This window comes from Myodes glareolus, chromosome 10 (genome assembly GCF_982192425.1).
Source record: "Myodes glareolus chromosome 10, mMyoGla1.1, whole genome shotgun sequence".
Classification (NCBI taxonomy): Eukaryota; Metazoa; Chordata; class Mammalia; order Rodentia; family Cricetidae; genus Myodes; species Myodes glareolus.
This window is the reverse complement of record NC_142035.1, coordinates 23,180,092-23,207,250: the sequence shown is the minus strand read 5'-3', so window position 1 is coordinate 23,207,250 and position 27,159 is coordinate 23,180,092. Positions and strand designations below refer to the sequence as shown.

The 27,159-nt window shown below is 47.3% G+C and overlaps 1 protein-coding gene across 3 annotated transcripts in view; it reads left to right on the top strand.

Annotated features, from left to right (window-relative positions):
• Nucleotides 1-4,796: 4,796 nt before the first annotated feature.
• Cep250 (centrosomal protein 250) overlaps nucleotides 4,797-27,159 on the top strand; it is a 43,330-nt gene continuing 20,967 nt past the window's right edge. For all 3 annotated transcript variants that reach the window (XM_087911082.1, XM_087911081.1, XM_087911080.1), the window contains exons 1-18: nucleotides 4,797-4,906; nucleotides 9,744-10,026; nucleotides 11,735-11,791; nucleotides 12,665-12,747; nucleotides 13,038-13,203; nucleotides 13,943-14,049; nucleotides 14,274-14,525; nucleotides 16,523-16,619; nucleotides 17,718-17,825; nucleotides 18,408-18,566; nucleotides 19,079-19,257; nucleotides 19,760-19,942; nucleotides 21,916-22,060; nucleotides 23,258-23,404; nucleotides 24,091-24,321; nucleotides 25,406-25,599; nucleotides 25,801-25,928; nucleotides 26,123-26,292. In XM_087911082.1, the coding sequence (XP_087767208.1) occupies nucleotides 9,844-10,026; nucleotides 11,735-11,791; nucleotides 12,665-12,747; nucleotides 13,038-13,203; nucleotides 13,943-14,049; nucleotides 14,274-14,525; nucleotides 16,523-16,619; nucleotides 17,718-17,825; nucleotides 18,408-18,566; nucleotides 19,079-19,257; nucleotides 19,760-19,942; nucleotides 21,916-22,060; nucleotides 23,258-23,404; nucleotides 24,091-24,321; nucleotides 25,406-25,599; nucleotides 25,801-25,928; nucleotides 26,123-26,292 (2,589 nt within the window). In that variant the 5' untranslated portion in view covers nucleotides 4,797-4,906; nucleotides 9,744-9,843. The remainder of the gene's footprint in view (nucleotides 4,907-9,743; nucleotides 10,027-11,734; nucleotides 11,792-12,664; nucleotides 12,748-13,037; nucleotides 13,204-13,942; nucleotides 14,050-14,273; nucleotides 14,526-16,522; nucleotides 16,620-17,717; nucleotides 17,826-18,407; nucleotides 18,567-19,078; nucleotides 19,258-19,759; nucleotides 19,943-21,915; nucleotides 22,061-23,257; nucleotides 23,405-24,090; nucleotides 24,322-25,405; nucleotides 25,600-25,800; nucleotides 25,929-26,122; nucleotides 26,293-27,159) is intronic.

Below are 27,159 nucleotides of genomic sequence, written 5' to 3'. Positions count from 1 at the left end.
GCTGGCTCACACACCAACACACACAGACACACTAAATGCACATCTGAAAAAAAATTCTTTTTTTGTTTGTTTGTTTGTTTTTTGTGCTTTGAGACAGGGTTTCTCTGTGTAGCTTTGAAGCCTGCCCTGGGAACTCACTTTGTAGACCAGGCTGGCCTCGAACTCACAGAGATCCCCCTGTCTCTGTTTCCGAGAGCTGGGATTAAAGGCATGCACCACCACCACTCGGGTAAAAATATTTTTTAAGATTTATTTATTTCTATTTTATGTGCTCTGGTGTTTTGTCTGCATCTATATCCCTGTGAGAGCGCTGGATTCCCTGGAACTGGATTTACAGACAGTTGTGAGATGCCATGTGGGTGTTGGGAATTGAACTCGGGTCCTTCTGAACTGGTACTCTTAACCACTGAGCCATCTCTCTCCAGCCCCAGAAAAAAGTCTTAATTCCTCATAGAACTCAATAAAAACGTGCTCAGATGTTCCCAACAGCCGACTCCAGTTGTTCTCCTATGGCGATGCCTTCCCTCATCTTTGCCTGAAGACTGAACAGAGCGCCCTCCTGCTGAGCACACTCTGCCCCTGAGCTACCTACTCTTAGCCCTGCACGGTCAGCACTGCAGAGAAGACTGGACAAGTGGGGCAAGACCCCTGATAGCCCCAGACTTCATAATGCCTAATACGTGTTAGAGTATTAGACAAGTATAGACTTGTCGGCCGGCTGGGCAGTGGTGGCACACACCTTTAATCTCAGCACTCAAGGCAAACCAAACTTCAAAACCCAAGAACTCCAGTTGAAATGTAACAGATAAGAACTTTAAGAACTTTATTAGCCAGGTGGTGGTGGTGCATGCCTTTAATCCCAGCACTCGGGAGGCAGGTGGGTTCTGTGAATTCAAGGCCAGCCTGGTGTACAAAGTGAGTTCTAGGGCAGTCAGGGCTACACAGAGAAACCCTATCTCAAAGAAAGAAACAAGGATGGGTGACTGTAAAGTCAGTATTGGGCCTGCACTGAGGTGAATTCCCGGAGATTTAGTTTAGGATGTAAAGGAAGATGTGCAGTTTACCCGAGGGGACTGGGGTTGGTTTTCCTTTGTATTCATTTCTCTCTTTCTTTCCTCTCATTCCTCCTCCCCAGTCTGACTACTGAGACTCTAGGTGCAATTTAATTTTATTTGGTGTCCCAAATGTTCCTTGCACTTTGCAGGATGCCCAAAGGCCAATGCGCCTACTGTGTGCCTAGACAATCCCTGAGGGACAATGTCACCCATGTTCCCACACCAGGAACTCCACTTTCTACTCTGGCCCAGGTAGTTCCCGGTGATATCACTTTATTGTATTTATAGAATTTCCAACATGTTGTTAACACATTGTGTTATCATCTGATAGCAAAACATAACAACTGTCCAATAAATGCCTGCTGTGTAAATGGAGAAAATAGTAAGGACATGAATGATCCCCCCTTACAAAGGTCAATAATTACTGTTCAGTATTGATTTCCTACTTTAATGACCCCTTTTGTTGTTATATTTTGGTGACCGAAACCTATGTCTACTCCCTAAAGGATGCTGGCAGTTTGCTGATGGATTTTCTGTTTTAATTTTTGGGTTTCGAAACAGGATCTCATGTAGTCCAGGCTCCTTTGAAACTCTTTATGTAGCTGAGAGTGACTCTAAGTAGCTGGGAATGACTTTGAACTTCTGATCTTCTTGCCTGCGCTTCTCACACGCTAGAATACAGGCCTGACCACTATGCCTAGCTCCATCAGACCCAGGGCTTCACGAATGCTAAGCAGGCACACTAATCTGAGCCACACTCCCAGCCCCTGCTAGTGGACTTTCATCTCAGTAACTTTTTAATCCTGAGGATGATTGACTTACTCAGTTCAATGGATACTTATTAAAAACACTGTTTGGTTGGAAGGGTCACCTCAGCTCCCTGGTACCCCTTTATACAAAAAGTCTGGATTGTTTGCCTGGGGGTTTCACCCAGCTTCTGGCATAAGAGTTGCCTCAGTCCAAACCCCATCTCTGAGAAAGCCTGCCAAAAGGTGACCCCTCCCCATGGAGGGGCACGAAAACCCGACCAAATGGTGAACCCTCCCCAGGAAGATCGGAACCACTCCCACAGGTTATTTAAACTGCTCCCCCAGAGAATGAACACGTGGTCTCCAGGTTCCCTGTGCTCTCCCTTTCTCTCTCTTCCTCTCTCCATGTTTTCCCGGGGGCCACCCGAGAATATTGTCATTCATTAAACATGGGCATCTTTTAATTCGGTCTGATTTGGCCTGATTGGGATTATTTGCATCAGTGGAGAGATCTGTTGGCTAAGAAAATATTTAGCAAACACTTGTCAGACTATATAAGAAACACTCAGAATAACTCATGCTCATAACTTCATGAGGCTTAAATTTCATAGGGGAAAAGTATGAAGATAGTAAGTCAGCAAATAAAAAATAGAATTACTATAAAAGAAACAAAGAACCATGATGGAAAATATAGGGTAAGTCTTAACTTTTCAAAAATTATTTTATTAGGGCTTGTGTGTGTGTGTGTGCGTGTGTGTGTGTGCGCGCACACACACTTATATAGGCAGAGGTGCACATGTGACTTGGCGTATGTGCAGAGGTCAGAAGGCAACTTTTGGGAGTCAGTACCTTCTTCTACCATAGGTACCCAGGATCTAACACAGATGTTTAGGCTTGCGTAGGCTAGACTTTTACCCAGCCCAGCTGCTCCAGTTCCACTGTAGAATGCGTGCTGAGGGAACCTTTAGACACAGAGACAGCCTGGTAGTAAATGCTTTTAATGCTAGCACTCGGGAGGCAGAGGCAGGCAGATCTCTGTGAGTTCCAGGCTAGCCTGGTCTACAGAGCAAGTTCCAGGAAAGCCAGGGCTACATAGTAAAATACTATATGAATGAATGAATACCAGTTAAGCCAACAGCTGAGAGAAAGAGGGGGGAGTAGTGCTTTAGGTCATGTGCAAAATATTAAAAAAGGCCTTGAGATAGAAAAGATCTGGTATGTCTAAGAGTTAGGTTGGTTTGTTTATCTTCATTCCAAATGCAGTAACAGAGAACATGCTTCCATGGGACTCGTAGGATTGCTTTTCTGGATGAGTCCTCACCAATTCTTTGCAGCTCTCTAGGGCGAAGGTGTCTCTTCCTCCTGCTCTACACAGCTTGTCTTTCAGAACCATTTGCTTTTTCGCTACTTCATCTCCCCCCACCCCAAATAACCATTAAAGGGCCTGCAAGATAGCTCAGAAGGTAAAGGCATTTACCACAGAGCCGGATGACCCAAGCTTGCTCTCTGGAACCCACAGACTAAAAGGAGAAAACCGACCCCTGCATTGTCTTTTCTGGCCTTTGTATGTGTACATTCATACACATATACACATAAAAAAAATTTATGTGTATTTTATACACATTGAAAAAATTCAATGTAATAAATCAGGGTTGAGCTGGACAGTGTGGATACATATCTTTAATCCCAGTACTCAGGAGGCATAGGCAGGTGGATCCCAGAGGTCGAGGCCAGCCTGGACTACAGAGTGAGTTACAGAACAGCCAGGACTCAGAGAAAAACCCTAACTCAAAAAACAAAACAAAACAAAACCAAAAAACCAAAAAACAAAACAAACAAACAAAAAAACAAACCCAGACAAACAAAGGGTTCTTATATAAGAGATCTGAATAGATGGCTCACAGATGCTTGCTCCCCAAGCGTGGACCTTCGTTCCGACAAAATCACTCAAACCACATAAAAAGCTGTGAGGTGCTTAACAAAGTGCTCCATTCTCAGATTCCCTTTGTGTCTTCTCTCTCCGTTTTTCAAGACAGGGTTTCTCTGTGTAGCTCTGGCTGTCCTGGAACTCTCTGTATACCAGGCTGACCTCCAACTCAGAGATCTGCCTGCCTCTGCCTCCTAAGTGCTGGGATTAAGTGTGTGCCACAACCACCCAGCTGACTTCTCTTGGGTACACACAGTTTATACACTGGTTCTCTCAACACTTGCTGGGTATCTGTTTTGTGCCAGCCCTTGTACTGGATGCTAGGGTCAGAGATGCTCAAGAAGGGCCCTATATCCTTAAGGTCAGTCTCATGTAGTACCCATAGAGCAAAATCATCTGGTTTCTCTGTTTACTTTTTTTTTTTTTTACCTCTGTCTCTACTAAAACTAGAGACAAGCAGGAGTCAGACAAATGGAATTTCTACGCTAAGAAAAAAGTGGAAAGCAGTCGTCTAGAGGTAGTCATTAACTGGACAAACCGTAGCCCTCCAGGCATTTAAACCGTTCCAGAAAAGCAATACTGTGCAAAGGCTTGTGCAGTACCAAGTATTCCAGACGACACTAAGTTGTTTGCGGCTGTTGTGTTGCCCGAGGCTGCATGACGGACCCGGAAAGATGGAAAGTTGAGTCGCTCGCTCAGATTTAACAACTAGACCCTCTCAGGCAATCACCGCTCTGGGCTCTGTCAGTGCAACAGTGCGCAGGTGCCCCTAGCTCTTGGTTTTACGCGTGCGCGTTATTTAACTCTGAAGCCGCGGGCGGAAGTCGGAGAGCGCGTGTTTCTTCTCCCCTCTGAACGTTCAGTGCTAGAATTCAGAGACTGTGGCTGTATCTATTTTCGGAGAGCGATCGTGTGTCTCACTATACCCCCTTCTCCTTTTGAGGCTCTCTAGGAAGTTGGCTGCCAGTTCCTAACATGGCGAGAGGCGCAGCCTCCGCGCGCCGGCTCCGGGCGCTCGACTCCGCTGGGCGGTCCCCCAAGAAAGGGCGGGAGTTTGGGGGGCGGGGCCTGGCCGCCGGGCTGAGGGCCGCCCCGAGCCTGGCCTGCGGGCTGCTGTGTCGCTTCTGCGGTTGCTGAGGAGCACTTGGGTATTCCCGGGGACTGGCGCTGCAGAGGTGGGTCTGGGGCAGGCGGGAGGTGCCGAGTCTAACGGTCCAGAGTCCGGGCGCCCGCGGGGAGTCTCGCCTGGGCAGCGGCTGGGCAGGGGTCCGGGCCTGCCTGCCTAAGCTTCCTGCTGCAGCCACAGCTCCGGAGAACTGCACCCCAGGGTGGCTCACAACTGTACCCAGGGCTAACCGGTGAAGACGCTGTGCTCCCTGCAGAGCTCCCTTCGTGCTCCCCCGAGCTTCGCAGCACCCTGTGCCCCTAGGGCTTTGCACGTGATCTACCCCTTGAAAGTCCGGTCTCAGTCCGCTGCTCCATCTCAGATTTCTAAGTCCTCAGGACCCAGCTCGAAGACCACTTCCTCACTTGTTCAGAATCTTTCCTAGAGGCCTGCTCCAGGCTCAGCTAATCTCGATTCTCGGGTTTTGCCATCTTTGCTCAAGTCAATGTTCTTCCCCTCGCTCACGTTCGGGGCTTGTTTATTAGAAGTCATGTCTTTTTTCAGCTCTATGTCCCACGATGATAGTAGTAGTTAGTAAAGTTACTGAATGATCACAAGATGACAGCTCTGCTGAATGCGTTACCTGCAAAGGCCCTGTTAATCCACCCAGCGATCTACGATGTGGGTTCCATAGGGTCACATTTTATGCATGAAGAAATAAGTCCTCATAAGTCAAGTTGGAGCTAGACTCTGCCTATGTATACGGTTGATGTCTTAACTAGATTGTCTTTGACTTGCTGTTTTTACATTAACCTGTAAGATATGGAGGCCAGGGTTACAATTCACATTTTACTAAAAGGGCTTTTGTAATGGGAATTGAACCCAGGGTCTTATGCGTGCTGACAGATGTTCTGCCACTGAACTAATCCAAGCTCTCTTTTTACTCTTTTTTTTGAGACAAGGTCTTGCCAATTTACCAAGGCTTGATTTGAACTCGATGTCGCCTTGTCTCGGCCTCCTTAGAAACCGAGATTTCAGGTCTTGGACGTCCAAGGCCAAGCTCTGAGAAGGCTTATAAAGGAGAATTGATCTTACCAGATCAATAGAATTCATAACAAAAAGCAAGACGAGATCTGGTTGTCCTACTGATACACCTACAGCCCGTGTTCTTCTAGGAACATGCTACTGTATTTTGCTCCTTCTACCTCAGAAAGCTTTAGGCATGGATGCCCTTATTTCACACCCCATTGGGGAATGCTCCGCGGTGCTGTGATTTTAGTTTTTGGCTTTGACAGCTAATGAGATGAGCTTAGAATTTGGAATCAGATTAGAATTTGGTTTCTACTTTGCCACTAACTAGTTGTGTTTCTTTCTTTTTTTAAAAAAAAAAAAGTGTGTGTGTGCGCGTGAAGGTGGAGTTGTGCCCTGGTGTACACAGGGAGGCTAGAAGACAGCTTTGTGGAGTCGGGGCCTCCTTCCACCTTCATGGGGGTCACACTGGAGTCATCAGGTCGCCCTTTCCCTGCTGAGCCATGCTCCCATTTCCCTTTCCATCTAAAAAACAGTCACTTTTTATTGTGCATGGTGGGGGTGGGGGTGCACATGAACCCAGAGGCCTTAGATCTGGAGCCGGAGTTAGAGGCAGCTGCCAGTGCCCAGAGTGGGTGATGAGAATTGGATTTGGATCCCCTGCAAAAGCAATATGGCTCTTAACCAAAGAACTATCTCCTTCATACTTCCGTATTTTGTTTTGTTTTGCTTTGCTTTGTTGTTTGTTTGTTTGTTTGTTTTTTGAGACGGAGTCTCTTCGTGTCCTGGAACTCACTCTGTAGACCAGACTGACCTCTAACTCAGAGATCCACCTGCTTCTGCCTCGTGCGTGCTGAGGTTAAAGACGTGGGCTACGATGCCCTGCTCACATCAACACTTTTTAAAACACCAGTTTTCCTCCGTTCTTTCTTTTTTCTTCTTCTTTAGGATTTTATTTATTTTTATTTTGTATGTTTGAGTGCTTTGCCTACATGTATGTGTGTGCACCATCTGTGTGCCTGGTGCCATCAGAAGTCAGAAGAGGGCCCCAAGCCCTCTGGAGCTGGACTTGCAGATGGTTGTAAGTCACTAGTGAGTGTTAAGAACGGAACCCAGCTCGTCAAGAACAAGTGTTCCTAATTGTGGAGCCCTGAATCTTAGTTTTCTTGATTGTAAAATGAGGATAGTAATTTTTTTTTTCAAGACAAGATTTCTTTGTATCACAGCTCTGGCTGTCCTGAAACTCATTTTGTAGCCAGGCTGACCTCAAACTCTCAGAGATGCTCCTGCCTCTGCCTCCCAAGTCCTGGCATTAAAGGATGAGCCACCACTGCCCAGCTGAGACACAATCCTATACCACTAAGAATTTTTTTTTTTGGTGTCTATGTTTTTTTGATAATGAAGGTTGCAACTGGTTATTTTAAGAGTTAAGCACTGTACACACTGTACATGATCTTACTTTTGCTTTATGAATGGTTATGGAACTGCCAACACTTTGTAAAACTAATAGTGATCATAAGGATCATATTACTTAATGTTATATATCAGCCAGTAGATTTATTGGTCACTTCATACACACCAGGTCTATTTTAGGAGCTTGGAATACAACATTTAGTAAAGTGATGTTAGCTGGGGTGAAGGAACACATTTGTAATCTAAGTACTTGGAAGGCAGACACTAGATTCATGAGTTCTAGGTCAGCCTGAGCCACTGTAGCAAGACACCGTCTCAGGCAAAGAGAAAACAGTATTCTTGCATTGGTGGGGTTTACATTTTGGTAAGTCGCTGCACATAATAATTAGAGGCCGCTAGACATGGTAAGTAGAATTGCCAGTGCTTATGTCTAGGAGTGGTGTCACTCTACATGGCACAGCTTACTAAAAAGGTGACAGTTGATCGGAAACCTGGTTAGGGCACATCATGTGGATAATATGTGAGCGTTGCTCCTGCTGTGTTCTAAGCACATGAAGATGGCTGGCTATGTGGTTGGAGGTGAGATAGGATTGATTCATTTGGCTAAGATGGGTCATTAGGACTCTATGGACGATTATAAAGATCTTCTTTAACTGTAGTTAGCTATTATCTAGGGTTGAGGGGGGTTGTTTTTTGAGGCAGGGGGTCTATGTGTAGCCCAGGCTGCCTTCAAACTTACTTCGTAGTCCATGGAAGACTCTAACTTTGAGCACTCCTTCCGCCTCAGCCTCACAAGTGCCAGGATTTGAGGCATGTCCCACCATGCCTAGCTGCTTATGTTTTGTTTGTTTGTTTGTTTTATTTTGTGTGCATGTGTGTGTACAAGTGTGTGCTGCAGTTCTCGGGTAGAGGTTAGAGAACAACTTTATGGGGCAATTCTCTCCTTCTACTCTGGGTTCTGTGAACTGAATTCAGGCCGTCAGGATGGCAGCAAGTGCTTTTACTCCCCAAGACACCTCAACAGCCCTGGTGTGTTTTAAAAGGATCCTCTAACTGTTCTGTTGAGGAAAAACGAAACAAAACAGACTTTAGGAGGTATCACTAGCATCAAGGAAGCTTTGGCCGTACTCCAGTTACGCAGCCATACAAGGAATTATCCCGAGTTTAGTATTAAGGGGCAGTTGTTTACGATCTCACACAGTCACTGTGGGTCGGAAGTTGGAGCAGATTAGCTGGTGTTTCTGGCTTAGGAGGCACAGGCAAGGCTGACAGTGATCTGAGGTTTCAACCAGAGGCTGGAAAATCTGCTTCCAAGATGCCTCACTCACAAGGCTGTTGGCAGAAGTCCCAATGCTTTCTCCTGGGCCTCCTCAGAGGTACTTGTGTGTCCTCAGGACAGAGCAGGCGTTTCTCCAGAGAGGTTGTTCAGAAGAGTAAGCGCGCAACAAGCCACAGTACCTTCTGTGACCTCATTTCTACTTAAACATTTGTTTGTTTGTTTAGTTGCTTGGTTGGTTGGTTTTCGCTGTAGCTTTGGAGCCTGTCCTGGAACTGGCTCTTGTAGACCAGGCTGGCCTCGAACTCACAGAGATTCTCCTACCTGTGCCTCCCGAGTGCTGGGATTAAAGGCATGCACCACCACCGCCCGGCACTACTTAAACACTTTTTAAAGATTTATTTTATTATTTTATGTGTATGGATGTTTTGCCTGTACGTATGTATGCGCACTACATGTATGCCCTCAGAAGTCAGAAAAGGGTGTCAGAGCCCCTGGCACTGGAGTTACAGATGGTTGTAAGCCACCATCTGGGGGCTGAGACCTGAACGCTGGTCCCTCTGCAAGAGCATCAGGTGTTCTTGACTGCTGAGCCACTGTCTAGTGTTAGTCGTTTCTACTTTAATCATACTACACTCAAAGAGAAAAGTTGGTTTCACTTTTTAATTTTAGACAGGATTTCATGTAACCAGGCTAACCTTGAACTCACTGTGTAACTGAAAATGACTGTAACCGCCAGATCCTTCTGCTTGCCCTCCTGACTGCCCGGGCTGTACTACAGCCAACTTAGGCTCCCTCTCATTTTCAGTGGTCGTAGTGGTGAGGATAGTAGTTTGGTGGGATTTTTTGTTTTCTTTTTCTGTTCTTGTTTTATGTGTGTAGTGTGTGTGCAAGTGTATATCCATGTTCACTGTGCAGGGGCAGAGATTAATATTGAGTGTCTCCCCTGATCTTGATGTTCTTTTTGGCCTCTTCAGGAACCAAGCACACACATGATGCATATAAGTGCATTCTGGCAAAACACTCAACACACATAAAAATAAATAAATATTAAAAAAGAAAGTTCTGAGGAGTCCTGTAATAAAGGAACCTCTTTACTTCATTCAGCCAGATTCACCCCACTTAATGTGTGTTGAGTAAATTTGAGAAGCCTAGCCTTTTTGATGTTCTTGTATGTTTTGGTCCCTAGCTCAAGAGGAGATCTAAGACACATAGATCAATGGTTAGACTCCCTGCTGCAAGCAATCTGTAGCCACATAGGAACTGTGAGTCTGTTCTCTGATGCTCGCATGGAGACTGGAAGCCCCAGGTTGAACATGAAGCCCCAGCCGTTGCAGCTGGTGCTAGAGGAGCAGGTGCTGGCACTGCAGCAGCAGATGGCGGAGAACCAGGCCGCCTCCTGGAGGAAGCTGAAGAGCTCCCAAGATGCCCAGAAGAGGCAAGCGACCCTCGTGAGAAAGCTGCAAGCCAAGGTGAGGCAGCTGCCCCTCTGGGGAAGGGAAAGCGAAAGCCCCGCCCTGCGTCGAGTGCTAGAGTGGGGGGAGGGCTGGCTGAGGGAGAGACCATGGAGGGGAATGGACCAAACATCCTGGTGAGGAGGCCCAGATAGTTCACCTTTCAACCATAGCTTCTCCCTTGATGGTCACACTATGCCAGGAAGTGTGGTTTGTGTTCCTTCAAATATGACATTCACAATAATTAGCTGTGTAGGCTTGTTCTCTTGGACTAGAGCAGTGGCCCTCAGCCTTCCTAATGCTGAAACCCTTTAATACAGTTCCTCATGTTGTGGCGACCCCCAACCATAAACTTATTTTCGGTGCTACTTCATAACTGTAATTTTGCTACTGTTATGTATCCTAATGTAAATATCTGTGTTTTCTGATGGTCTTAGGTGACCTTTGTGAAAGGGTTGTTCGACTCTCATGGGGTCACGACCCACAGGATGAGAACGGCTAGTCTAGAACTAAGCCCAAACTCAATATACAAGGAAATAGAAAATGCATGTGTGCACACATGCTCACACACGTGCACAGGTACATGTAAACTGTGAGCGAGAATACAGAAACAAGAGGTCACTGTTGAGTATCCTTGTCTATCACTCTTCACTCTATTTTTTAAGTTTATTTTGTATATTGTATACATGTCTGTGTAAGCGTGTATCATGTGTGTTGGTGCCCTTGGGGGCTGGAGTTACAGGCAGTTGTGAGCCATGCATGGTGCTGGATGCTGGGAACCAAATTGGGGTCCTCTGAAAGAACAACAAGCTTTTAAGCGCTGATCTGTCTTCAACCTCCACCACGTTGTTTTTTAGAACAGGGTCTCTCACTGAACTGGAGCTCATAGATTCGGCAGGCTGGCTGGCCAGGGAGCTCCAGGGATCTGCTGCCTTGCCTCGTTAGCACTGGGGTGGTGGCTTTTTATGCTGGGAATCTGAACTTGGGTCTTGATGCTTGCACAGTAAGCATTTTACTTTTGATTTATTTATCTATCTATCTATCTATCTATCTATCTGTTTATTTATTTTGAGATAGGGTTTCTCTGTGTAGCCTTGGATACCCTGGAACTAACTCTGTAGACTAGGCTACCCTCAAACTCAGAGACCCTCCTGCCTCTGCCTCCTGAGCTGGAATTAAAGGCGCGTGCTTCCACCAACAGACACATTTTACTGTCCAAGCTATCTCACCAGCCCCTTGGAAATATTGATTAAAAAAAAAAGTCCTTGTGTAAGTGGGAGAGTGCAAACATGCACACACCTGTCACGGGTCGAAGTCAGGGGACAATCTCCAGGTGTCCACCTTGCTTCTACCCTACTGAGAGAGGGTCTCTTTGTTTGCCACAGTATGCCTCAGGTGAGCTATCCAGTGAGCTCTGGGGATGCTCCTGTCTCTGCCTCCTGTCTTGCCATAGGAGTGCTGGCCTATAGACACACTACCACATCTGACTGTACCTGAGGTCCAGGCATCTGAGTTCAGGTCCTAATGCTTGCACAACAAGTGCTTTCTTACTGAACCACCTCCCCGGAAAGTATTATTTAAACATTCAGATACTGTTAAGATGCTGTGGCCTCACTTCACCGTCACCACCCGCTTCCCGTGTTCACAGCAGATTTGCCCGCGAACCCTGGAGCCTTTGGCTTGTGTTTTTTGTACGCGTGCTCAGGACCTGCTCTTTTTGCTTTAGGTTTTACAGTACCGGAGCTGGTGTCAAGAGCTGGAGAAGCGCCTAGAAGCCACCGGAGTAAGTGAGATTGAGTTCTGGACTTCCCCTGAACCCTTAGAATATACTTGCTTGGCTTTATATGATGCCAGGGAAGGCTGGAGTTATACAGGGTGTTTGGTAGGAGTTCTTTTGTCTTTAGCTACGAAGAGCTATCAATAAGGTCTTCTAGAGATCCTTGGCCTGAGAAATTCCATCCCATGGTTTTCTTTTTATAAATGCAGATTCTGGGGACTTAACATAGTCGAATGGGCATGTAGACTCAGGGGAAATTCATTTTTCATCCAGCAGGTGTCAGTGTTTATACGTTAGGAAGATGCACGCCTCTGCATGCCTCTAAGCGTGCTGGCATTAGAGGGATGTTTGTTCCCTGGGTAGGACTGGCTTTGAAAGACCCTTATGTCACTCTCTGTTCCTCCTAGGCGGCTCCTCATTCCCCTGAGAAAACTTCTCAGAAGAAGGAAAACCAGAATGTGTAGAGCACCTTCTGTGCAGGCCAGGGCACCACTAGGCATTTTGTATTGTTGTGTCCCAGGGCTTGCAGACTCTGAGAAGAGTGACAGCCACCTTGGCTTTGTGGTCTGGAGATGATGAGTGTCTTCCTGAGGTCCAAATTAGTTACTAGAAGCTAGGGCCATAGTGAAACATGCAGCCTACGCTCCTCAGGTTAGGTGCCCTTTGCTCTAAATGCCATTTTTTAGGGCTGAGGATTGGTTCACTCTGGAGAAAGGAGTGCAATGTGTTTGCTTTCATGACAGTGACTGAGAAAAGAAGCAAATTGCTCCCAAGAGAAAGAATAAGAAAGGAAGTGGGCTGCTGTCGAAGGAGGCATCAGGGAATTGTCCTGGGTGGCGTTTTTGTGTGGTATTCTAAGGCCTGTCTCTGTCTCCAAAGGGACTGATCCCTCAGCGGTGGGAAGGTGCAGAAGAGCCAAACCTGGAACAGCTGCTGGTCCGACTGGAGGAGGAGCAGCAGAGGTGATGGACCCCAGCCTTCCTGAGCTGACTGATCGTGCAGGGGGTGGAAAGGCTGACCGTGTGGTGGGAAATGCTGGGTGTGGTGGTTCGTGTGGATAGTAAGGCAGACAGAGAACAGAAAGAGAGGGAAGGAGGGAGAGGGCGCTTGGGAGTCTTGTGTTCTGAGGGCAAACAAGATTCCAGTCCTCTGATTCCTGATGATGGAAAGTTGTGTTCACTGTCTTACTCCCAGGAGCGAGGATGGGATCAGACCTTTATTTCATCCTTGCTCTTCTCAATTCCCAGTGCAGGTGTGAGAGTCTCGTAGAAGTGAACACGGAGCTTCGGTTGCACATGGAGAAAGCTGATGTGGTGAATAAGGCCCTTCAGGAAGATGTGGAGAAATTGACAGTGGACTGGAGTCGGGCCCGGGACGAGCTAATGAGGAAGGAGAGCCAGTGGCGGATGGAGCAGGAGGTACGAGAAACAGGAGTGGTGTGTGCACTCTGGGTGCTATTCTGGGCAGCGCTGGAAAGGGTTAACTCTTGGACCTGGGTGGAAACTGATCTGTCATTGTTCCAGCCTCTGCTTAGCCTGCCCAGGCTAACAGCTGTGCCCTGTTTCAGCTTTCTTCCTAGTTCTGCCTGGTCTAGGCTTTGCTGGCAGGTAGCAGAACACTAAGCTCTTGCAAACGCGAGTAGCCTAGCTTTCAAATGAATCTGAAAACTTACTGATTGCCTTTGTCTGGAGGTCTGCCTAGCTAGATGCTGAGAAGGTAGCTGTTGGATTAAATGGAGGAGAAAACATAGTTATGGACGTTGGGAAAATTTTCAGTCACAGCTATAGACAGCAGATGTTTCCTGAACCCTTGCTGGGTGCTGGGTGTGGGTCTGGGTGATTTACGTGTATTAGATACCCAGTTCTCCTGTCTATGGTAATAACTCTCATTTGCCAAGCAGCCACCGCATGTCCTTTTCTGTTCTGGCCAAGTGGAAGGCCACTTTTCACACGGGGCCCTTTGACCTCTTGAACCTCACTGCCAACTTTAGCAAGCCCTTCGGTGTAGCCTGAATGTAGACACCCATTCATAAGCTGTCTCCTCCAAGTCCTTCCCTTTCGTCACCTTCACCCAGCAGCCATAAAGAATCTAGGACTCTTGTGTTGTGTTGCTGCAAGGTCCCCTGCCCTTGGGTATGACTTGGGTTTCTGAACACAGTTCTTCAAGGGCTATTTGAAAGGTGAACATGGCCGTCTGCTCAGTCTGTGGCGTGAGGTGGTGACCTTCCGACGACACTTCCTGAAAATGAAGTCAGCTACTGACAGGTCAGTATGGGGATGAGAAGAGAGGTTCGCCCTGCTGAGCTGGATGTAAGGCAGCAGGCTCTGTAGGAGAGGATCTGGGGGCTGTAGGCGTGGGCTAAGAGGGAGACCTGCTGTTACTAGATATAGATGATCCTCTCAGACCTGCCACTTAGGCTTCTTAGGCCTTGTGGCCCAGCTCTCTGCCTTGCTTCCTTGGAGTCTTCAATGTTCCTTCCTGTGCTCAGAGATCTGACAGAGCTAAAGGCTGAACACGCCAGGCTTTCGGGGTCCCTGCTGACCTGTTGTCTGCGCATGACCGTGAGAGCTCAGTCTCGTGAATCCAGTGGCTCTGGGAGAACGGAGGAGAGTGAGCCGGCCCAGCTGCTGCTGCTAGTAGCTAAGACTCAGGCGCTGGAGAAGGAAGCCCACGAGAAGAGCCAGGAGCTGAGACAGCTGAAGAGTCAAGGGGATCTGGAGAAGGCTGAGCTCCGGGACCGGTAAGGTGGCACGTGGTCCCAGGAGGAATTTACTGAGGGAAAGCTGACTCCCCTAGAGAACTGTGGGTGGGAAGAAAAGAAGTCAAGAACACCCCACCGTGAGAGGGGAAGGAAATGTGACCTCTGAGTCCAGTGTCTCAGTTGGGGTCTGTTACTGTCCCCCTAGCTACCTTGCAGCTCAGTGCCTCTTCTGATAGTTTGTGCGGCTAGCTGTTCTGTGCCAACAGCGTCTCCTCGCAGCCCTGCTCCTCCACGCTTCTGTCTCCCCGTGTGCAGCCTGAGGCTGGGATGCCTCCCTTCTTCCCTCTGCCTTGCCCTTTAAGGTGTAGTTCAATGTCCCCTCTCCTGTGACTTGTTTGACTGCAGTAGCTTTTAGTCTTGTGAGTTTTTGACTTGCCTGTTACAGCACTAATTTTACTGTATCTCTTGAATTCCTTTTTTTTTTTTTTTTTGTATCCCTTCCCTCTTTTGGTGGTGGTGGGTGGGTAACTTAGTTGTCTTTCTTGTGTTGGGGATTGAACTCAGGGCCTTGCATATCAAACACTCTACCATTGAGCTATATCCCACCTTGGCTATTTTAACTTTTGGATTATAATAAGGTGGGATTTTTAAAATAATAAGAAGGGAAGACATGAGCGAAGTACCACTGCCTATCAAGACAAACTCTGTGTGTCATGGCTAGGGTGCTGTCCCTGTCTATTGGTGGGACATAAGTTGGTGTATACATAAGCTGGGGACAATTTTGTTTTCTCTTTGCTTTTGGAAACATTAAGAACAAAGATCATATCTTACTAAGTTTGTATCTTTAATGTTTTGTACTTTATCTCTCATATAATAATTATTTGTTGAATGATACAATATTTAAATAAAAGACAATACAGTGATCTAGGCCCCCAGAGGTGATTCATAATGAAATTATTAAGGTTTAAAATTTTCTTTTAACCAGGTATGGCAGTCATTACTTTTATTGTTTTGTTTTGGTGGTTTTTTTGTTTTTTTGTTTTTTTTTTCCTAAGAAAGGGTTTCTCTGTGTAGCCCTGGCTGTCCTGGAACTCACTCTATAGACCAGGCTGGCCTTGAACTCAGAGATCTGCCTGCCTCTTCTTCCTGAGTTCTGGGATTAAAGGCATGTGCCACTACTGCCTGACTGGAAGTTGTCACTTTCAATCCCAGTTCTTTAGAGTTATAAGCTGGCTTGAACTCTCTGAGTTCAAGGTCAGCCTGGTCTACACAGCAAATTCTAGGCCAGACAGGGCTATGTAGTGAGAGCTTGCCTCCAAAGTAAGTAAATAAATGAGCGAATGAATAAATAAATAAAGACTCCTAGGTAACATTAATTTAAGAAATACTTGTTAGCCAGGTGTCATGGCTCATGCCTACGGTCCTAGTACTCAGGCGGCTGAGACAGGGGGATTTCTAGTTCAGGATTATCCTAGACTACATAGAGAATTTCAGGCAAGACTGGGCTACATAGAAACAAAAACAAAAGAGGAAAGAAAGGCATACTGCTGACAAAACTCTGTTAAATGATATAACTGCTGATAATTTTGCTGGGCATCATTAGCTATATTGTCTCCCAAGTCATCTGTCCTTTTTCCCTATCAGAGTCAAAACCTTGGGCTGGGGGGACCTTGGGGCTATCCCCCGTGGTGGCAATTCTGATGTTCTTATTGGCTTCAGGGTGCTTGACTTCACAATCAAGCAAGGCCTGGAAGGGCCTAGGCCAGGGCTTTCCTTCAGCTCTCGGGCCCACACACGCGTGTTCCAGTCTTGAGATGTGGTAAATCCCTGCATGTGTCTGAGTGGCTTTTGACTTTCCCCACCAGATCAAAACTCTAGAGTCAGATGTTATTCAGGGTGTACAAAGGACTGGTCATACCCAAGGGATTCTGGGAGCTGCAGTGGGAGTGTCCGTGTGGGGGCTGAGGTGTGTTGTTGTGTGACTTTGCCCACGTCCTTGGTCTGTCCAGGAGACAGTGCTGTGCTTCTTTCCTTAGAGTGACAGAGCTCTCTGCTCTGCTGACCCAGTCTCAGAAGCAGAATGAAGATTATGAGAAGATGGTGAAGGGTCTGAGAGAGACGATGGAGATCCTGGTATGTGATCCTGGGTTGCACAGGAGCTGCGTGGGCTGACAGGTTCCTTGTCCTTAGTGGACAGTAGTGAACGGCACCCGTTAGATGGTCCTTGATGATCCTCCAAAGCTGGAAAGTGAACTTTGGCCAAGTCTGAAAATTAGTTAACTCATTTATTTTCCTGTTCAGTAAAACAACAACTGTCCACCGTCCTGACTGTAATCCTGGGGGAAGCACAATGGCATAGATATGAAATGTGCCTGTCTGAGAGAGACTTGTCATAGTGAATTTGAGGCCAGTGTGAGCTACACGAGACCCTAAGGAAAGCTGAAGGGGTGGGAATGAGCGAGGTATCAAGGAAGGGATCTGTGGGGAGCTGAGAAACCAAGTCACACGGGAGACCACTTACCCTGGAGCAGAAAGGGTATGAGGAAGATGGGCTTTCTGCCTTCACGTCTCGGAAAGCCATCCATGTTCCCCAGGGCAGAGCCATCCCCAGTGGTGGAAGTTGCAGAGAAGGTCGTTGGTTTTGGCTCAGGCTGGAGCTGTCACTGGAGAGTGTGTATTATGAAAGAGTGTGGTTGTGCTCACTGACTTAAACATCTGTCAGGGATGTCACCGCAGTGCTTCTCCACCATGGGGTGGCAGGGTCCCTGACTCGATTCCGTGTCGCCTTTCAGCTCAGCACGTTTTCTGGTCACTGACTTTTGGCAGCTCTGAACCCCTATCCACATGTGTTCCCCAGTCTCATCTGTGTTGGAGTCCACTAGAAGGCAGACTTGTGCCCCTTTAATTCCTTTTTATTGGGAATTTGCCAACACAGACATTCACAGGACTCAAGTAACTTAGAATGAGTGACATCAGATTGCAAAGAGTTCTGGTTTTCCGAGGCTGTTGTAGTGTTTACCACTGATAGAACAAGAACTTTAATCCGGGCAGTCATTTAGATTTCTGATCGTTTATTCTGAGCCTTTTATTGCCATATTACATTGTTTTCAGACTCCTTGGGAAAGTGTGGTTGATGGATAGACAGAATATGTCTTGATGGATTTGTGGACAAGAATGGTGAATTCTCCTTGGAGAGTTTGGCTCTCAGACTCGCTTCTGTTCCTTTACCAGGAGACAAACCATGCAGAGTTAATGGAGCATGAGGCCTCTCTCAGTAGGAGTGCTCAAGAGGAAAAGCTGTCTCTGCAGCATGTGATCAAGGCTATAACCCAGGCGCTCGTGAGTGTCTTGTAACTGGACAGTGCCCCCTTCCCCGTGTCCTCTCTGCACCTGGACAGTGCCCCTTCCCCATGTCCTCTCTGCACCCAGACAGTGCCCCCTTCTCCGTGTCCTCTCTGCACCTGGACAGTGCCCTTCCCCGTGTCCTCTCTGCACCTGGACAGTGCCCCCTTCTCCGTGTCCTCTTTGCTGCCTTGATTTCTAGACTGAGGTTTGGGTTGAGGGTCATCATGTAGGATAAGTTCTCTCTGGGTACTTGAAGATTGGGCCCCCAAAGTACAGGTAAGCATTCATGTCCTGACCCTGTGTAGTGGACATGTTCTCTATCTTGTTGCTTGCTCTGGTTCTTAGGCCATAGGCTGAATTCTGTCTTTGTCATTGCAACAGCATTTTCTTCCCCTCCCCATCACTTATTGCTCATAGACAATTGTAGTCTTATTGCTAACTGTACTTGAATGACCAAACATGAAGAATTGAAGAGATCAGTCATTTTTTGCTCTTAGGGTTCCTGCCTCAGGAATAGGACCTGCAAAGGAAACCTTCAGGTTCCTTTGCTCTTGGTGACACTTGGTTGCATTTCAGGCCTCAGTGGAGGAAGAGGACACTATGACCCAAAGCTCAGATCACGAGGGCTCCTTGCAGTTGGACTGCAGCGGCTTCTCCCCGTTTGACCCCCAGGACCCAGACAAGGCTCTTACTCTGGTGCGCTCAGTGCTGACGCGGAGACAGCAGGCTGTACAGGTGAGAAGCTCCAGAGCTGCTCCTCAGCCCCAGGGACAGGTGCCCCGGGCACATCTCTCAAGTCTGGAGTGTCCCTTTCAGCTGGCATTCATAGTGTGTTCAGTTGCACACTAATTTCTGTTTGCCCAGTGGTGCCTATGACCTATGGGTGTCTGTATTCTCCACACCCACTGTGTGTATGTATCTTTGAGTGCTACTAAGCAGAGTCCTGGGAGAGTATAAATGTCCCCAACTCCTGCAGCCCTTGCTACTAAACAGAGTCCTGGGAGAGTATAAATGTCCCCAACTCCTGCAGCCCTTGCTGTCCCTTATGTTACTATGTCTGAAGATGGTGCTCTCCAAGACTCTAGAGCCACAGAACCCAGGAACCCTTGATTCCCTGACATCTCAGCTGTCCACATTTCTGTTCTCAGCTGGCTGTTGTTACTGTTTCCAGTGCCCTTGCCTTGGAGTCATTCGTTTGGCTTTGGCTTTTTGCTCTACATCCCGTTTCTGTGGCCCTCCTTGCACAGGACCTCAGGCAGCAGCTTTCAGGCTGCCAGGAGACGATGAGCTTCTTGCAGCAGCAGCACAGTCAGTGGGAGGAGGAGGGCAAAGCCCTGAGAGAAAAGCTACACAAGCTCATCGGAGAGCGGGATGCTCTGGCAGGGCAGACTGTGGACCTTCAGGGAGAGGTGGACTCTCTCAGCAAGTGAGTGAGCCGGCTGCTTGTTCCTCCCTTTCGTGTCTGGTTTTTTTGCTTTAGTTTTAAAGGAAAGCAAAGCCTTCGTAATTTTATTTTATTCCATGTCTGGTTTTACTAATGGTTTTGCAGGGCTGGGAATCAAACCCAGAACCTTAGTCTCGTTAGGAAAGCACTCTTGACTGAACTGCATTCTTAGGTCTTAAGTGTCTGGTTTTCGCCCTCCTTTAGCCACTTACTCACACTGTCCTGTCTTTGATTCTTCCTCTCGTCCCTGGATTCCCATGAATGATGCTTAAGGCTGCTTTGGTTTTTATTCTATTTCCTGTGGGAAAATCCTTTGTGTTGGGTCTTTAAAATCATATAATAAGTGGTTTTCTGCTTGAAAAAAGTATCATATATCTTTATAAATGTTGAAAGAAAGAAGCTTCTCTCACCTTTTGCTCTACAAGGTCTTTTTCCACCAGGATCTTTGGTCCCCAGGCCCGGGCATCTCCGATCTGTATTCCAGGGAGCGGGAACTGCTGCAGAAGGCCAGGACAGAGCTGCAGCAGCAGCTGGAGGTGCTGGAGCAGGAAGCGTGGCGACTGCGGAGAGCCAACGTGGAGCTGCAGCTGCAGGGGGACTCTGCTCAGGGGGAGAAGCAGGAGCAGCAGGAGGAGCTGCATATGGCTGTCCGCGAGAGGGAGCGTCTGTGAGTGTGACTGGGCCCCTGTCACCAGGGCCTGGACTTCCCTACCCCATCTCTCTCTCTTAGGAAGTTGAGAGCACATGGTTCATGTTAGCTCGCTGCTTCCTCCTTTGTAGGGAGCTGAGGTAGAAAGTCATCCGAACGTTTCTGAGTCTCTGTAGGGATATGGGGCTGTGAGGGCTACAAAAACGAGTAAAGATGCTGGCCATGATCTCAAGGATCTTGAAATCTAACGAGAAGTCAGACAGGTGGACAGCTGTGACATGATATGGCTGCACAAGAGCCCGAGCTTGGTGTTTTAGAAGCACAGGAGCAATAGTTAATATGGAGAACTGGGACAGCTTTATGGAGGAGGGATAGACTTTGAGTGGGGCCTTGACTTGTTTTAATTTATAGGAAAAAGGACCCAGGGAACAGAATAGCAAAGAAAAGGAATAGGAGTTTTGTGGCATGTTCAGAGTTAGCTGGCCGTGAAAAGGTAAGACCGCTGGGAAGTGATAGGAAAATCACTGGTCAGGAAGGGAAGCCAGGGTCATGCCCCGCAGCTAACCTGTAAAGTCCACTAGGTGATGCTGTGGGAAAGAACTGTAGAGCAGGACAAAGGCTTGGTGCACATGGTGGCTTTGCCACCAGGATGGATTAGTCTCTTGGCAAAATGGAGATGATATTTGAAGAGTTATTGGAAAGATGAGCAATTCTTCACAAAATGCTAGCTAGCATAAGGCTGTCAAGATGGCTCATAGTGAGTTCAATCCACTGACCCCATAGATTGTCCTTTGACCTCCAGATGTGTATTGTGGTTCCCTCTGCACACACAAGTAAATTTAATTCATTTCTTGTTTGTTTGTTTGTTTGTTTGTTTGAGACAGGGTCTCATTCTGTAGTCCTGGCCAACCGTGAACTCACTTTTTAATGCCAACAGAGCCCTGGTAGCAGCTCGTTCCTTGGCATGGTCCCTTCCTGTGCCTCATTCCTTGCATCTAGTTAGTAAACAGTGGAAGCTTGAGGAAGCTCGAAGGTCTGCAAAAGGATAGGGTCATGTCATGTGCTGCACTGAAGGCACAGAGGACAATCCACATGGATACATATGTGTTTAAAATGTGATCTATCGCTGGACAGTAGTGGCACGTGCCTTTAATCCCAGCACTCGGGAAGGAGAGACAGGTGGATCTTTGTGACTTTGAGGCAAACTTGGTCTACAGAGTGAGTTCTAGGACAGGCTCCAAAGCTACAGAGAAACCCTGCCTCAAAAACAACAACCAAAAAAAAAAAAAATGTAATCTATCTGACTCAATGTATAGTTAGATAAATCAAAAGTCAAAGCTGTTTAAAAAGATACCAGGGTAAATTGACTCACACCTGCAATTCCAACACTTGGGAAGATTGCTCTGAGTTCAAAGCCAGCTTGGGCTGCAGAGCAAGACCCTGTCACAATAAGCAACAAAAATCCCACCTATTTAAGAAGATGCACATAGGGAGGTCTCCATCTTTGCTTGCTCCGTCCTCCTTCCTGCCTTCTATTGGTCACCGTTTCAGTTAATTTCGTGTTTGTCTTTTTTTTAATGGTTTGTTTAACTTTTATTTTATTTGCATTGGTATGAAGTGTCATATCTTCTGGAACTGGATCTTCAGACAGTTGTGAGCTGCTATGTGGGTGCTGGGAATTGAACCCAGGTCCTCTGGAAGAGCAGTCAGTGCTCTTAACCACTGAGCCATCTCTCCAGCCCCTCGTGTTTGTCTTTCCAGTCCACTTCGTGCAGACAGTCTGCTTCCTCTCACTTTTGCACGAAAGGCAGTACACAACGCACTGCTATGCACTTTGCTCTTCTCACTTGCTGTGTCATAGAGAGCTTTCCTTATTAGTTTTTAGAAGATAATTCCACATTTTTTTAATAGAAAAAATAATTAGACTTCCATGTCCTGTTGGGACACAAACACTCCCAAACACCCCCTAGCTCCCTCTCCTTCCGTCTTAGTCAGGAGACGCTGGTGAGCATGGAAGCCAAACAGTCAGAATCACTTGGTGAGCTGATCACTCTTCGAGAAGCCCTGGAGTCAAGCCGCCTAGAAGGAGAGCTACTGAGGCAAGAGCAAGTGGAAGTGACCGCAGCCTTGGCCAGGGTACGTGCTCTCCCTTGGAAAGTCGTGTTCCCAGTAGAGGGGCTGGATGGCTCATTCTTCACCCTTCAGACTTCAAATCTTCATGTATTTCTCTTGAATCGCTAGTGTGCGTCTGGGTCCTCTCCCTCCCAACATGCCCTCTACATGAGATTCCGTGAGTTTTCTAAAGTATAAATCTGGTTGTGAGTCTCTTAAAGTCACCCCCTGCAGGCTGGAGATGCATACTGCTCTTGCAGAGGACCTGAGTCCACTTCCCAGCACCTACATCAGGCGCTCACAATTGCCTGTCACTCCAGGAGACTCTGATGTCCTCTTCTCAACATCATGGACATAGCACTCATATTTATACATTTATTCATTCACAAGAAAAGAGACACAGAGACATATATATATATATATATATATGTATATATATATATATACATGATTTAAAAATATAAGTCTTTAGCGGGGTGGTGGCGGCTCACGCCTTTAATCCCAGCACTCAGAAGGTAGAGACAGTTGGATCTCTGTGAGTTCAAGCCAGTCTGGTCTACAGAGCAAGTTCCAGGACAGGCTCCAAAGCTACACCGAGAAACCCTGTCTTGAAAAACCAACCAACAAAACAAATTAATTAATTAAAAAATATGTATTATTTTATATATATATATATATGTATGTATGTATATATATATATATATATCTTTTAAAAAAATCAATGGCTTCTCAACTCTAGTACCACATTCAATACCCTTTGCCATCTGCTTCAACTATTTCTGGCCTATCTGTGCAAGCCCCCCCCCCACTCCAGGTATCCTTTGCTCTTGCACAAAGCATCAGCTGCATTCTCGGGTCTTCTTCATTCGTGACTGATACACTGGATACACGTTTCCGTCCCCTTGACTCCCAAGCACCATCTCCCTGTCACTGTTCTTTTGTCCCAAGCATTTTCTGCTCTCCCAGACTGGATGAATGCCTCCTTCGAGTTTTCAGTTGTGCTTACACTTTCTGTACTGTCCTGACAATTGTAGTTTGCACACCTTTCTGTGTTTCTGTGCTGTGAGTGCCTTTCTCATGAATGGATGAATGAATGACTGAATACCTTGCTTAGAATGGAAGGGAAGCGATGAATGATATTTTACACATAAAAGCAGGTATTGGAGTGTGTACGGTTTCCTGTCCCCTGAAAGCAGAAAGCACTAACCCTTTTGTTTTTAGGCCGAGCAGTCCATTGCAGATCTGTCAGCTTCTGAGAACAGCCTGAAGGCAGAGGTAGCTGATCTGAGAGCTGCGGCTGCCAAGCTTGGGGCCTTAAATGAGGCTTTGGCTTTAGATAAAGTGGGACTGAACCAGCAGCTTCTCCAGGTGAGCAAAGATTTGATTCCCAGGAGGGGCTGGGCCTTAGTTGATGATTAACCATTAGCAGCTGATGCTGTAATAGGGTGGAGCGGTCTCAGTGAATTAGGCAAAGTTAGGTGAGCTCCCGAATGTAGCTGAAGTGAGCAAAAAGGACACAGAGTGCAGAGGAGAGCAAAAGGTTAGACCTGTGGACCCTCCTCTGTACCTGCAGCAGAAAGGGTTCAGGGCCCTGGGAACAAGATGAAGTGTTTAATCGTATTGGGTGAGGCAGATCTGCTGACTAGCCCAAGTGCCCCCAAATCACCTCTGTTGGTTAAAAATTTAACCTCTCATTTTGGTAGCGAAAACTTCTTGTTTCCCGTTCTCCTGAGACCCAGAAATGTCATTATTGTAGGTATCTTGTTTGTTGAGACCGTGTTTCATGCTACCAAGGCTGTTCTGATCCTCCATCACTTCCCAAGTGCTGGGATCACAGGCTTGCACCACCACCCGGTGTTCCTCTGAATTCTTTGGAAACAAGAGTTTGCCTTTTCGATCTTAATCCCAGCATCAGGCCTGTCTGGTACCTAGAATATAAACACCAGATCACATGGCTGGGTCTCCCCTTAAAAGCAGAGCTGCAGCAGCGCAGGGAACGAACTGTAACCACTTAGCTCTGGTGTGCCGCACTCCCTTCTCTCTCTGGCCAGTAGTTGGAGCAGGAGAACCAGTCTGTGTGCGGCAGAGTGGAGGCGGCAGAGCACCTGAGAAGTGCCCTCCAGGTGGACCTGGCAGAGGCAGAAAGGTGCAGGGAAGCCCTGTGGGAGAAGAAAACTCAGCTGCAGGCTCAGCTGCAGAAGGCAGAGGAGACAGGGGCTGAACTGCAGGCAGAACTGAAGAGTGTTCGAGAAGAAAAGGAAGAACTTAAAGAGAAGTTAAGCGAGGTGAGAACACAGCATGTTGTCAGTGTTTGGTTCAGACATCTACAGTCTCATGCTATAATACTTGTTTGCTGTCCTTAAAGGCCAGTCTCTATTGTTTGCTTGTTTATTTTCATCTTTTGAGACAGAGTCTAACTCTGTAGTCCTTACTGGCCTGGGATTCATTATATAGACCAGGCAGGCCTCAAAGTTGCAGTGTTCCCTCTGCCTCCTGAGTGCTAAGATTATTAGCCACTGTGTCCAGCTAAGGCTGTGTCTCTCTCTTTTTGTTTAGTGTTCTGAGACAGGGTCTGTCTGTTGCTTTGTTTTGTTGGTTTTGGTTTTTTTTTTTTTTTCTTTGACTGTGAGTTTGTGGGGATATGGCCCTCCCTAGTGGGAAAGCATGGCAGCTGATGTCTATATGGTGGCCAGGGTTTGTGGCAGCTACTTGCTTACATCTTAGCCACCAGGAGGCAGAGAAGGGGAATTGAAGTGTCTGCTGGGCTTTTCCCCCTTTTAATTGAATCTGAGACTCCAGCCCATGGGATGATGCCATCTATATTCAGATGGTTTTCCTTCTATTAACGCCCTCAGAGACACACCTCTGGGTGAGTCTATGGTGGTCATGCACTTATATTTCTGGAGTTACAGACAGTTGTGAGCTGCCATGTGGGTGCTGGGAATAGAACCCAGGTCCTCTGGAAGAGAAGTCAGTTCTCTTAACCACTGAGCCATCTCTCCAACCCCCTCCTAGGTGATTCTAAATCACCAAACTGACAATGAAAGTTAATGATGACAGTCTTGCTTTTCCTACCGAACCTTTCATTGTCCTAATACTTGAACATAATCCCTTTCTTAAGAGTCCCTTCTCAGATATTAACCAGGTTCCTGGTGTATATATGGGTCCTGCTGTCCCCAGCAGAGTCTCACTCATAGGAGAGCATCCTTTTTGCCCTAGGCCTCCTGATCAAGGAAATAAACAAATACCAGTTATTCCTGAGTCAGCAATGTCAAGTGCTGAGCCCAGAATCTTCAAAGACCCCTCGCCCTGACCTGCTGGCAGCCGCCCTGGGCTCTGCCTCACTCTGTAGCTCCTCGTTCTCCTCAGGTGCATCACCAGCAAGAAGCAGCCGCAGCTCAGCTAGAGCAGCTGCATCAGAATGCAGAGCGACAGGAAGAAACACTTGCTAGAGCAGTCCAGGAGAAGGAGGCCCTCGTCCGGGAGAGGGCAGCTCTTGAGGTGCGCCTGCAGGCTGTGGAGCGGGACCGACATGACCTCGCTGAACAAGTTCTGGGGCTCAGGTAGGGTCCACACTGGCTCAGGCAAGCACAGGGAGCTTTGCAAGGCTAAGCAGAGCTCCCTGTCCTAAGAGTATGAATTCTCAATGAGCTGTAGACGTGCAGTTGCCCCATAACTTCCTGTAGCCTGTACTGCTCCAGTCGCTCCTGAGAAAGGGTAAGGGGCTTGATGGCTTAGAACTCTTCCTGATTCCCAAATCTCAGGTCAGCCAAGGAACAGCTGGAGAGCAATCTCTTTGAAGCCCAACAGCAAAATTCTGTGATTGAGGTCACCAAGGGGCAACTGGAGATCCAGATTCAAACTATTACTCAAGCCAAGGAAGTCATTCAAGGTGAGAGCCCACTGGGGTGGAGCACGCTGTTTTCCATGGTGATGTTATCAGCCAGGAAGGCAATGGGAGCTTTCTCCTACCAGACTCAGGGCCTCTGAGATGGAAGTTGCTCACGAGGTGGGCGGGCAGAGAGAGTATTATCAGGTAAATGGCATGCGGCAGAGGCTCAGGGGTGATCTTGCCTGCCATCCTAGGGGAAGTGAAGTGCCTGAAGCTGGAACTGGATGCCGAGAGGAACCGGGCAGAGCAGGAGCGGGATGCAGTAGCCAGGCAGCTGGCCCAAGCTGAACAAGAGGGGCAGGCAGCTCTGGAGCGACAGAAGGTGGCCCACGAGGAGGAAGTGAACAGGCTCCAAGAGAAATGGGTAGGTGACGGATGTGGTTGGGGATAGGAGAGGCAGACACGGCCTCCCTTCAGTGAGTCTGTCATCTGCTGCCTCTTGGTCCAGTTACTGCTGCTTAGAAGAATGAAATTTGGTCACCAAAGTATAAAATCCAGTTTTAGAATCCTCAATCCCAGAATGCCTGTCTCTCTCTCTACTTCAGCCGCTGTTTTCTGAGACAGGGTACCTCCTCGTGGCCTAGCGGGCCTCAGACTTGAACAGCTTCTAGCTATTAAGTAAATTAACATGAAAAATACTAAGATTAGTTCTTGGCATAGTGTGAGCCCCGTATTTGTAAGTTCTCTCTCTCTCTCTCTCTCTCTCTCTCTCTCTCTCTCTCTCTCTCTCTCTCTCTCTGTGTGTGTGTGTGTGTGTGTGTGTGTGTTGCTTGTTTGCTTGCTTGGTATGTATAAAGAATTAAGCGTGGACCATGGAAGCAGCCGTAGTAGAGCCCAACTATAATCCCAGCATTCAGGAGGCTTGTGGGTTTCTGGGTTCAAGGCTATCTGTGTTACCAAGGGATACCCTTTTTCAAAACGCAGAGAGACTTCCAGAAGTGATGGAGCATGCCTTTAATCCCAGCACTGGGGAGGCAGAGGCAGGTGGATCTCTGAGTTTGAGGCCACAGAGTGAGTTCCAGGACAGGATTACTTAGTGAGGCCCTCTCTAAAAAGTTATTTAAATTTGGGCTGGAGAGATGGCTCAGAGATTAAGATCTCTGCTACTCTTCCAGAGATCCTGAGTTCAATTCTCAGCAACCACATGGTGGCTCACAACCATGTATAGTGAGATCTGGTGCCCTATTATGACATACAGGCAGAACACTGTATACATAATCAATAAATAAAT